This window comes from Morone saxatilis, unplaced genomic scaffold, assembly GCF_004916995.1.
Source record: "Morone saxatilis isolate NCDOM2014 unplaced genomic scaffold, NCSU_SB_2.0 Contig23, whole genome shotgun sequence".
NCBI lineage: Eukaryota > Metazoa > Chordata > Actinopteri > Moronidae > Morone > Morone saxatilis.
In genome coordinates, this window is record NW_023339796.1 from 9,030,163 (window position 1) to 9,042,215 (window position 12,053).

Consider the following 12,053-nt stretch of genomic DNA (forward strand, 5'->3'; position numbering starts at 1 on the left):
AAAGGATGCTCTTTTGGTCATCAACATTTCCACTTCTATCTGATAAACACGAGAGTTGTCATAGCAACCAACAATTTATGATTTAGAGGCAGCCATGCTTTTCTGGGGAACTTTATGTATTTATGACAAGAGGAATGCTTAGCTGTAGCTGCCAGTTCAGTAATCTATTAATGTGGTTGATAACAGAATTGTGTAACTAATGATTTTTTTTCTTCCACATTACAGAAACCAACTACAACAATGCCACTGCTCTAGTGATCACCTTTCCACTCAACAACTACCTGAATGACACAGTCAAGCTGGACAAAGCTCTGGCATGGGAGAAAGAGTGAGACAACTATCTGTTTAGCTAACAAAAGTCACCGTTTAGTGGTATCTTTGCATGTACTTATTGTTTTTCTTGTGTATGTGTGCGTGCATTTCAGATTCATCAGTTTCATGAAGAACTACAAAAACCCCAACCTGACCATAGCCTTTAGTGCAGAGAGGAGTATTGAAGATGAATTGGACAGAGAGAGCAACAGTGACATCAGCACCATAGTAATCAGCTATGCCATTATGTTCATCTATATCTCCCTGGCCCTGGGTCACATACAGAGCTTCAGGAGAGTGATGGTAAGAGCCTAAGCAATAAGTCATTGTCGTTATAATTTTTGTGCCATGTGTCAAGCATTTTTTCCAACCCAAGTGTTTCCATAATCCATATCTGAAACAGGTTTCCACATTACGCACACTTTCTGCCTGTGAAGTTAGAGCTGTGACTACTAGCGCAACATGCTCGACAACTTCCTGCAGCTCAAGTGTAAAAGAGAGCAGCTAAAGGGAAGAATCTGACTGATCCTTTATCTCTTTGCCCATACAGGTGGACTCTAAGATCTCGCTGGGTATAGCAGGTATCCTAATTGTGCTCAGCTCTGTGGCCTCCTCACTGGGGATCTTCAGCTATTTTGGTATCCCCCTCACCCTTATTGTGATCGAAGTCATTCCTTTCTTGGTGCTGGCTGTTGGAGTGGACAACATCTTTATTATAGTACAGACATATCAGGTAACACCCCTTCTCCCAATCCATTAAACTGTTATTACCCATTGATGTGGTTCCTCTTTAAAAAGACTCCTTAATTTCAATTTCAATGAGGATACCTTTTTTTTTTTTTTTTCATGCTGCCAATAAAACTTGCTAAACGTCATTTGTATTTCTCAACAGAGGGATGAGCGGATGCCCCAAGAGGAACTTCACCAACAGATTGGTCGTATTCTTGGAGATGTAGCCCCGAGCATGTTTCTCTCCTCTTTCTCCGAGACGGTGGCCTTTTTCTTGGGTAAACCAGAACATGCTTAAATACACCCTATATGTACACAGACAATGTAAATGAATCTATATGTATTCGAAAAATCATAAGGTTCCACCTTCATTTAAGAAGAGTGTTTTTTGTAGACAGGATTGACGGACAAAAAGTGCAATAGTTTCATGGTTAGTCACATGCTGATAAAATCGTTGACTTTGTCTTCCGTAGGAGCGCTGTCCAACATGCCTGCTGTGAGGACATTCTCTCTGTTTGCTGGCTTGGCAGTTTTTATTGATTTCCTGTTGCAGATCAGCTGCTTTGTCAGCTTGCTAGGCCTGGACGCCAAAAGACAGGAGGTGAGACTGGGTCTTTCCTGCAGACTTAACCAATCACTGCTTGAGCTAATTTAACCGGTCCTCTTCTGTGGTTGATTGTTTTAGTCAGTGCAGCGATTGTTGCAGTGAACTTGGGCCTTAGTGACATGTGGCTGAAGCATTGTTCTAAATGACTCCACCTTCAAGTTCGATACAGACTTAGTTACACTTAATCAAATGCCGTGTTGTCTCTCATGTTTGAAAAGGGGAATCGACTTGACATCATTTGCTGTGTAAAGCTGCCAGAAGGTCAGGAAGCAAACACAGAGAGCTTCCTCTTCCGTTTTTTCAAGAAAGTATATGCACCATTCGTCCTCAAGGAGTGGGTGCGACCGATCATAGTAAGTACCTCAGTGATACATTACCACTCATGCACATCTCTCATCTGTTTTGTCAACTCCCCCTGCTATGTATTATTCTAAGATGTTGATGTTCATTGTTCATCTCTTTGTTTAGGTGGCAGTGTTTGTGGGAATGCTCTCCTTCAGTATTGCTGTGGTGAATAAAGTAGAGATTGGACTGGACCAAAAACTCTCCATGCCTGATGTAAGTCTTTTTTAATAGATATTGGCAAAGTAGAATGGTTATACTTTTAACATTTTTAGTTGCACTTTTAGTTTTACTTCTCCTGTCCGTCATCCATGAAGATAACACAATTGCATGTGATGTGATTATTAACATTTCCATAACATTACATTTTTGCAAAGGTGTAATAGCACTGACTTGCATTCCTGTACTTGTGGAGGTCTATTCTGATGATCTGTCTCTCCATCTAGGACTCGTATGTGCTGGACTACTTTAAGAACTTGACCGAGTATCTCCACACTGGAGCTCCAGTGTACTTTGTGGTAGAGGACGGTCTCAACTACAGTAGTCCAGAGGGCCAGAATGTTGTGTGTGGAGGAGTGGGCTGTAACAACAACTCTCTAGTCCAGCAGGTCTATGCCGCCTCACTCATCAGCAACTAGTAAGTCTGAGCTATGATGAATTAAATCACAGATGGTACAATTGCACATAGCAAAAATGATATTAAAGATAGAAACAAAACATTAATTAACAAAAATTGTCTGAGAACCTGTTTGACAATTATTTAATTGTATTACTTTGAACATACATTTGAATGTAAATGGCAGCCAGGCACCACAACTTAAAAACTTGAGAGTTAAGTTAAGGTGAAGGTCATAAAAAGACTAAAGTCTGTCTAATCTAACGTCTGATTATAGGATCTATTCAATTTCACTTTTCCTTTCACTCCCAGCACAACCATTGCCTTCACCCCATCCTCTTGGCTTGATGACTACTTTGACTGGGTGAAGCCTCAGTCCACCTGCTGTCGATACTACAACAACACTGGAGCCTTCTGCAATGCCTCGGGTAAATTTATATCCAACGTCAACATGCTTTGAACCCTTGCCTCATGATCCTGGTGTCCCAAGTTAACATAAGGTCAACATGTTTTTCATACACAAAACGCAGTGACACACCTAGCATTTAAGGGCATTATGCTGCAAAACGAACAGCAGAATTATGGCAATACTAAACAAAACATGAATGTCAATATTAGAATTGTATGGCTGATTTATGCAAACTAATGCTATTTTATATCTCAAAAGGATAATAGTATTTCTTTAGATTAGGTTAACAAAATGTTGATATAATTATTAATGCAGAAAATTGAGGCATTTGATTATTAATAGATCCATGGTTCATAAAATGACTAAAAGTCACCTGAATTTCAGCTGCCAGTGTATTTAAGGAAGTGACAAGCAAATAATAGTAAAAGGAGGAACTAATAAATCAAACTGTAAAATCACTCGCCCACATGATAAATTGTGTCTCAGTTTCAGTGCCTTTGTTTTCAAAATACATGCAGTTTTAGGAAAAAAAAGTATGCTAATAACCAAATGTTATTACAGCCATGCTGCCTCTTTATTGTTTTACACTGGTACTGGTAAAGAGGTTATTCTTTATTGTAGTATTTAAGAGTCTCTCGTGCAACTTTGTTTGTTTGTTCATTTGTTTTCAGTTCACACCTTTGTCTTAGAGCTAATTTGTATATTTCTCTCAGTTCATTTGGTTCAATGGATGAATATATTCCCGGTATTGTTTTCCAGTGGTAAATTCCTCCTGTGTTCACTGCCGGCCCATGACTCCCAGTGGAAAGCAGAGGCCAGAAGGACACGACTTCATGCAGTTTCTACCCATGTTTCTGTCAGACAATCCCAATGTCAAGTGTGGAAAAGGGTAATTTTATAGCTCTGCTGAAATGTTCACTCATTTTTTATTTTTTTTATTGAAAGCACATGACATGTATTGAATACTTTCATTTTAACTTCTGTTTTTATGTGGTAAAAGTATCCCATTGTGGTTTGTAATTTTCCCTTCTTATATTTCTCCCACAACGTGTTAATACTTCTCCAGCGGCCACGCAGCCTATGCCACAGCAGTTGACCTTCATCCCAACAACACAGGGGTCGGAGCCACTTACTTTATGACTTACCACACCATCCTGAAAGAATCTCCAGACTTCATAGACGCCTTAAAAATGGCCCGAAACCTAGCTGAAAATATCAGTCAGTCCATGGACCACAAAGTTTTTGCCTACAGGTAAGTCCTGTTGTACTGAATGTAGTGGTCTTACCTTTGCTTAATATGCTGTATAAATTAGTGCAATCATTGATGTCTTTGTGACAACGTTCATGTGTTTTCAGCTTCACCCACTGCTTTAGGGTTTTCTGGTTGTGAAATACTTGTAACTGAAGTTCTGCTTGTTTTGAACTCAAGGTTCAAGGGTAGAAATAGGTCATAGATAAGCACACAGCAAAGAAAACATTATAAATGGCAATACAGCCAATGTTTGACCATAATCTCCCTCTACCCGGTCTCCTATACAGCAAAACAGTCATGCCCCCTGACACTGAGGTTGAGCCAAATATTTCAAGAAAAAGTTGTTGGTGGATAAAAAAGTAGTTTTGCTGTGTCTATTGAAATGACAAACAATATGAGGTCAAGAATAGCTACTGATAAAAATAGAAAATTCATTACAGCAATTTCTTTAGGGGCTGTTCACTAATATATTTTTTCCTTCTTTGCAGTGTCTTCTATGTGTTTTACGAGCAGTACCTCACCATAGCGTATGACACAGCTCTGAACCTGAGTGTGTCACTGGCGTCCATATTTGTGGTGACGACTGTGCTTTTGGGCTTCGAGCTGTGGTCAGCTCTGATTGTCAGTCTTACCATCGCCATGATCCTGGTCAACATGTTTGGCGTCATGTGGCTGTGGAACATCAGCCTCAACGCAGTATCCCTGGTGAACCTAGTCATGGTGAGCACAACATGAAAAACACACTTAAGATTTCCACTTACAGTAGGTAGAGCTCCTGTTTGATATCCCAAAACAGAATAACAAACGACTTGTTAGTTTTTAACAAAACATATTTTGAATTGAAATCAACCTTACAGGCATGGAAGGAAGACTTGTCGGAGGGAATAGAGGGAACAGTCCATTATAGCAAGTAATACGAGCTGGCAAACAGTCAGACACGTTATAAACAAACAGCTTATGCTGTAGTTTTAGTGTGTTACCAAACCAATTATTTGTCAGTGAAAACAAAGGTGAACATTACTTTTATTAGCCACATTGTCTGTTGTAATTATAATTATCCATTAGATTTTACAGTTACTTTCTGGTTGAACTTTGACTCGTCTTACTATAGTTGCAAGGCCAGTTTTAGTTGTAATCATTTCATAATCATCTCAGGAATGTTCACTTTCAAATTAGAACTGTAAAAGGAGGATGTGCGGAAAAATTAGAGGTGTATGATCAAATGTTGCAGCTTTCTTAACTCTAATAGTTGAAAGCAAATGCTTGTTAAAGCCTTTGTTTGTTTGACATAAATACATCAATTACTAAGTTTACTTTTTGCATAGTATTATTTTAGTATTATATCCATGTTTTAAAAGACTTGCTGCTACATTCCTGTGTTTTGAATATTGATGGTGTAATCATAGATTGTGCCTTTTTAAACTTAGGACTTGTTTACAATCTGTCTGGTTGTCTGACCCCTTGTGCTGTTTACCCTAAGGGACTTTGTTCTAGCAATGTCAGCCTGTCCCTAGATGACAGCACTTACTTTGGTGAAAAAATGTTGTGATAGCCATCAGGAAATGATCTTCCTCTAACTGTTAACGACTTCCTCTCACCTATAAAACATTAATTTCAAGGCAGCAAACTGGAATCAGTAGGTTTTTAATTCAGCATTTCCATGTTTTGGTGCTGAGTTGTTTCCTGTCCTCTGTTGCAGTGCTGTGGTATCTCGGTGGAGTTCTGCAGCCACATTGTGCGAGCGTTTTCCATCAGTGTGAAGAAAAACAGAGTGGAGCGGGCTGAGGAGGCCCTGGCTCACATGGGCAGCTCCGTAAGTCTCGTTTTACTGCTTACAAATTCACAAGAGGAATAAATACATTTTTGCATGCTGGTAATGTGAATATCAGTGTTAACAAGCTTGTAAGAGTAGGATAAAGCAATGTTTAATGTCTAATCATCAAATATCCCGATACTTAATGAATTTTTTTTCTTTTTCACAGGTTTTTAGTGGGATCACATTAACAAAGTTTGGAGGCATTCTGATCCTGGCACTTTCCAAGTCCCAGATCTTCCAGGTCTTCTACTTTAGGATGTACTTGGCCATAGTGTTGCTGGGAGCAACGCACGGCCTCATCTTCCTCCCTGTGCTGCTTAGTTATATCGGTCAGTAATTTAAAATGTTTAAAGGAAAATACATTAAGCATACAAGATTTAAGCACAGTTGTAACGCTGTTTTAATTAAATGTAATGTTCTTTTCCACAGGTCCTTCAGTGAACAAAGCAAAGGTGTTTGCTGCTAACCAGCGCTGTGTTGGTACAGAAAGGGAGCGCCTCCTCAACTACTAGCGGGCCGTATGGGACAATGAACAATGAGCTAACTATTTGTCTGGGAGGGACTGTGGGCGTGAGCGCAAGCCATTTCTGTGATTACTGACCCACTCATCATCGCTGCCACTACTATGCACGGATTTAACTCAGGAATATACTTGGGAAAAGGTGTGCCAGAGGCCTTGTCCAATTGCATACTTATTGATTTTCCTCAGAAGACTTTGGACCTACCCCCTCCCCACCTCCCCACCTCACACCTGACACCTCACACTACAGGACAAGCCTGACTTCAGTGTGTGAAGCATAAGCGACATACCGCTGAACAAAAACACCACTTTGACAGTGTGCAAGTAGGAGAGAGACCACCCCCAACCTCAGTTGACAGACTCAGTTCCATATGCTATGAGCTATTTTGATTTGGGAAAACTCAAAAGGGTAAATCTGGTTAGGTTTTTCATGTTTTTTAAATGTATACCAGGAAAAAAACGTTTACTTACTTACATGGGACTTTTGTAGAACTACTTGATATTATGAATCATTTATTGACTGGCACAATGCACATACTAGAGCTAACAGATAACAATAATGATAGGCCCTCATATTACCTGGGATTAACATGTATCACATCCATAGCTGTGTCTAAATACTGTGATTTATATTACAGGCCAGCTAGTTGTAGCATTTATTTTTTTTTACATAGCAATAATGTGCAGCTTTTAAGTATAATGTTTTGACTCCAGGAAACAAGACTTGAAATGAACTTGGAGCTTTAAAAGTTTTTGGGCATGTTCACATGCACGTCGGGGGAGCAGTGAATTGTAATTGTAAACCCCTTTACTTAAAAAAGGCTACAAGTTTCTACATGGATGTAGACGTAAAAGCTCCTTCAAAGCTGACACCTCACAGCCATTTAGAAGTGAGAGAACTGGAATACAGAACAACAGAACATACAAAACAGTCCAAGTACTGCATCATAGCAGAAACATCTCTGCTGAGACATCAGTCAAGATACATGTTGATTCCAGGTGTAAAGGGTGCTATAATGCTAATAATGGTTTTACATTGAAGTGTAAATTAGACACTGCAGTTACTGAACAAAACATTTGTTGCATCAAGAAGTGAAGAGAGAAGCTTTACTTCTACTTTATTTGACTGTAAATAGCGTACACAAGACTAATTTAGATTGATTCTTTAGTCATCTAGAGTATGTTGATACTGAATACTGTTGAATGATTAGAGAATGGTAAGAGTTTTTCATTCCTACACATTTAAGTTATTTTTTTTTTTTTAACTATTAACACTTTCTTACCATTTATTGCTGTCTTATAAAACCCTTCTAATTCGTCCAAAGGAATCACTTTGTTTTAAAAGATAAACAACAACTTTTTCTGTAGCAAATTAAACTGTATATCCCAGGACAATACAGTCCAGGCGATGCAAGTGAATACGCACTTGCATCGCCTGCTCTTCAACATGTCTGAGGTCAGAACTAGTCGAGACTCAAGGTGGTGCGCTCCCACTAGTTTAATCTGGATATGGTTGTCCCAAATTGATGGTGACATCACTGGAAGAGGATGTTAACATTTTACCCAAGGTAAAGGGTTTTTTGGGGTTTTTTTTTTTAAGGAACAGTACCATTGTTTTTGATTTTCAAGTTAATTTTTTCCACATTGCAGTGATGTTTTTTTTAATGTAAAAATGAATTGTGTCGATAAAAAGTTGAAAACCGGGGAAATGTTTGTGAGCAACCAACTGAAAAAGTTGGAATAACAAAGAATTGTGCTTGTTAACAGTGCTGTGCATTGACATTGACAAATCATCTCTGACACTGAAGAATATGATCTCGGTAAAAGAGACTGAACCAAACATTTTATGTATTTTAACACATTAAATAGTTATCATAAAAGTATGCAGTTCGGCCTGTTCTGTTGTTTTTGCTGATGCAAATTTGATTTAATGTGATGTAATATGGCCCCTGTTAGAAGCTACTATAAAGTCTCCAGCTGGAAGGAGTCTTTGTGAAACAAAAACAATAGTTTTATTCTTCTGAGGTTAATACAAACAGCAGCGGATGCTTCTGTAGCAGAAACCACTCACAGCTGAGATTGTTTAGACTGACCACAGTGTGGCGCCTGAATCCATTCATAAAGCTCTGTCTGCATCATGCTCTCAGTAATGTTGTGGGAGTGACCTAATTTTTATGTCTTGAAGGGAAGCAGTGTTGCCATGCTTTTACACTGTCAGTGATCTAAATCTCTGCAGTGTGCAAGTAGTTCACAGAGCATATTAACTAAAGCATCTGCATGGAGCTGGTTGTTAAGCGTGTAAATATGCAGCTTTTGGATATTTATATCAAAACTTTACAGGCCATCAGTCACTCACATCCCATTCGAAAGTTGCTGCCAAACCCCTGAGCTGCGTGCTTCCTCCCGTTGTGTATTGTTGTGTCTGTCTGTTCAGCTCTGTTGTCACACAAACCTCCAGCTCATGACTTATTTATCCGCTTCCCTGTGAGAGCGGGGACTGTTCTTTGAATCTGGCTGAGAGATTAAAATATTAATTTCCTCTGCAGGTCTGCTGTGCTGTCTGCAGGGGGAGAATATCCAGGTTGGGAGAGTACTATTATGTAAGATGTGCAAGGCTCGCCTCACACTAGACTCTGACCTGTCCCCATCCTTCATTATGACACAGATGCACATATACTGCTCAGCAACGGTGTTGTAGTTCCAGAAGGTATGAATAACATTTTAGGAACAAAAAAAAGAAAGAAGACAAAGAAACTAAATAGCTTGTTGACAAATGTAACCGAGTAAAATTAACCCCATGTTTTTGGCTATAAACCATTTATAGCTGAAAATGAATAGCTTTGCCTATATGAGTACTGTGAAGATTGTAATGCCTTTATATGCTATCTTAAATATTAGATGGACAAATTTTGCCTGGCAGAGATTCCTTAAATATTTTAGAAAGTCAAACCAAAGTGAAAGTTGCAAATCATGGTCAAGAAATTAAACTAAAGACATAAATATCAAAACTGAAAGACAAGAGAGAAGGAAATGTGATATTGTGACCAGCAGTTACACAATACTATAGTATACAATACTATAGTTTATAATATTCTCCTGCATACACAGTCACACAGGATGTTTTATTATGAAAGAACTCCTCATTTCATAATTTGTTGTGATGTGCTGAATCTCCCGCCCACTGAATGTCTGTTGCCTGAATGACGGCAGCCCTGGATTATCAATCCCTGGAATCATTTTTTTTTTCTTTTTTCTTAGATAACAGGACTAATCTAGAAAATAATCTGTCAGTAATCTGTTAACTAATACAGCTCAGGGAACTCTAATTACAACAATCAAGTTGAATTTAATGGTTGTGTGGGATAAAAATAGTCTTGTATAGCTAGAGTAGTTATCCAAGTGTAATTCCACTAGAACAAAATGTTTAATATAGGTACAGGAACCACAAAGTGACAATGTTTTTCCTCCAATTTCAGGAGATGCTGCTTGATTAATTAAAATTTCCCCTGATGTTTGGACAGTAAAAAGAAAATTACACTAGTAGCTAGTTAACAATCCTTAACCCAAACTAGTCAGAGAGCAGTCTTTAAATATGATTATTACATTATTATGAGTGCAAGAAACAACTATGCACACTGGTACATTACCACATCTGCTTCTGAAACTAATTTGTTAAACCATATAAAGTGTATTCTGTCCAAAACAAGTGCTATCTATGTCCAATAGCCCTCCCCTGTGTTTCCTCCCACAGTTGTCCTTAAACTCACATTGGGGCCTCCGTCACACCTACTTAAAAGTTGATCTGCATGTTTTTTAAAAGATCCATCAATAAGTAAGTGTAAGAAGCGTTTAATGTCCTACTTTGCGTCACCGGTTTTCAGTTACAGCAGGTTCAGCTGTCTCTGAAATAGACTCTTGGGGTGGAACAAAAGGGATTAGGTAGCCTTGTCAAACATGAAGAGAGGATCAGATTTTCAGGTCCACCTGCAGTGCTTTCCCCTCGTGACCGTGGACCAGTGTTTAAACACAACATTGCAGTTAGTGAAGAAAGAAGTTTGTGGATTTTAACCGATAGTTACATTAGAAACATGCCTGCACTTTATACGTGACAAAGATTTAGCAAGTACGGTCACACTTGGGATACTGCAGAATAGAATCCAAGAGTACATCAAACATGTTCTCACAGTTATAATGTCACAATCCTTAGTGTACCCTACTTCCTTGTTTACAAACTACAGTAAATGGTGGAAAAGCCCTGAGTCACAGTATCATGACAGGAAAGGGGCAAAATGCTGTTTCAGCCAAATGTTATTTTAAAGGGAAGGGCAATAGAGCGCAGCTTGCCCCAAACGATGGTACACATATTTTCACAATGAGGGTCACTTATGTGTGAGCAGGGCTCAGGAAGGGCTGTCAATAGACCCCTTTATGAGGCAGCGAGGGGGGAATTAGGCTGTCAATGGAGGGGACTAAGCCACGTATGCCATGTGTCCACGCTTGGTCCTGGCCTGTTTGTTTTGATGGCAGCATGAGACTGGCGTGACTGCAGGCCTTGTTTACATTGGATGTGTGTCAAGCGGGAGAGTTCCCACTCGATGAGAAACTGACCTCTCAGATTGCATCAGAGCCACAGGTGCCATCCATTCCCAGTCGAGGTTTCTGGAGTCGCGCCTATTTATTGTACTGAGATTACCAGACAGTTTGATAATCCAAGTTATGCATTTACAAGACAGAGGGGTGTTGGCTCAGGAAAGCAGTCGGTCAGTTTAAGTACTGCTTTGGTGACAAAGAAAACAGAATTGTAAGGGCAAAATTGAGATTGTTTTTGGCCGTGGAGCAGTGCATATTAAACGTATAATAGGCAGAATGAAGTGATGAAACAAAAATGAACAAAACCACTGCCAATAACAAAGGATAGAGAACTTTTGGCAGCATGTTGTAGACCAGCAGGGAGCTCAGACTTTCACACAAGTACAAGTTCCATGTGAGTAATTTCCTTTGTATCGTTAAGTGCTGGAAATGAATGTGCATTACACAACTTTGAAGTATCAAATACGAGGCCAGACAAGTAATTTATGTTACAGCAATAAAATAATTACAGATAAGTACATACAGTTAGATTTTGTTACTTGTTTTTTCACAAGTAACTTTATGGTGAAAATACTGTAAAATAGCTGTCTACCCATTTTGTGTTTTTATAAACAGATCTAAAGTGACATTTTAAGAAAATGCTACCTACAGGGCTACAGCCATGGGCCAAAGTATGCAGTGCAGCCCATGTCAAAATGTGATAAAAAGATAAAATGTTTGTGAGATGACTTTGACATGTACCATAAACTGACCCGTCTGCAGCGCAGCAGTTGGAGAAACCTTTAGGGAGGGACTTTAGAGAGAACATTGTTCCAGTCTGGCAGATTAATTGTAACACTGGTTCAACCTGAAGTGAAGCT

The 12,053-nt window shown here is 39.1% G+C and overlaps 1 protein-coding gene across 1 annotated transcript in view; it reads left to right on the plus strand.

Annotated features, from left to right (window-relative positions):
- Positions 1-8,486, plus strand: part of npc1 (Niemann-Pick disease, type C1) — a 14,428-nt gene extending 5,942 nt beyond the window's left edge. The window contains exons 11-25 of the mRNA XM_035670973.1: positions 226-328; positions 426-615; positions 863-1,045; positions 1,205-1,319; positions 1,515-1,642; positions 1,867-2,001; positions 2,117-2,206; positions 2,437-2,627; positions 2,919-3,034; positions 3,775-3,904; positions 4,082-4,267; positions 4,756-4,987; positions 5,967-6,080; positions 6,250-6,412; positions 6,513-8,486. Of these exons, the coding sequence (XP_035526866.1) occupies positions 226-328; positions 426-615; positions 863-1,045; positions 1,205-1,319; positions 1,515-1,642; positions 1,867-2,001; positions 2,117-2,206; positions 2,437-2,627; positions 2,919-3,034; positions 3,775-3,904; positions 4,082-4,267; positions 4,756-4,987; positions 5,967-6,080; positions 6,250-6,412; positions 6,513-6,595 (2,159 nt within the window). The 3' untranslated portion in view covers positions 6,596-8,486. The remainder of the gene's footprint in view (positions 1-225; positions 329-425; positions 616-862; positions 1,046-1,204; positions 1,320-1,514; positions 1,643-1,866; positions 2,002-2,116; positions 2,207-2,436; positions 2,628-2,918; positions 3,035-3,774; positions 3,905-4,081; positions 4,268-4,755; positions 4,988-5,966; positions 6,081-6,249; positions 6,413-6,512) is intronic.
- The last annotated feature ends 3,567 nt before the right edge of the window (positions 8,487-12,053 follow it).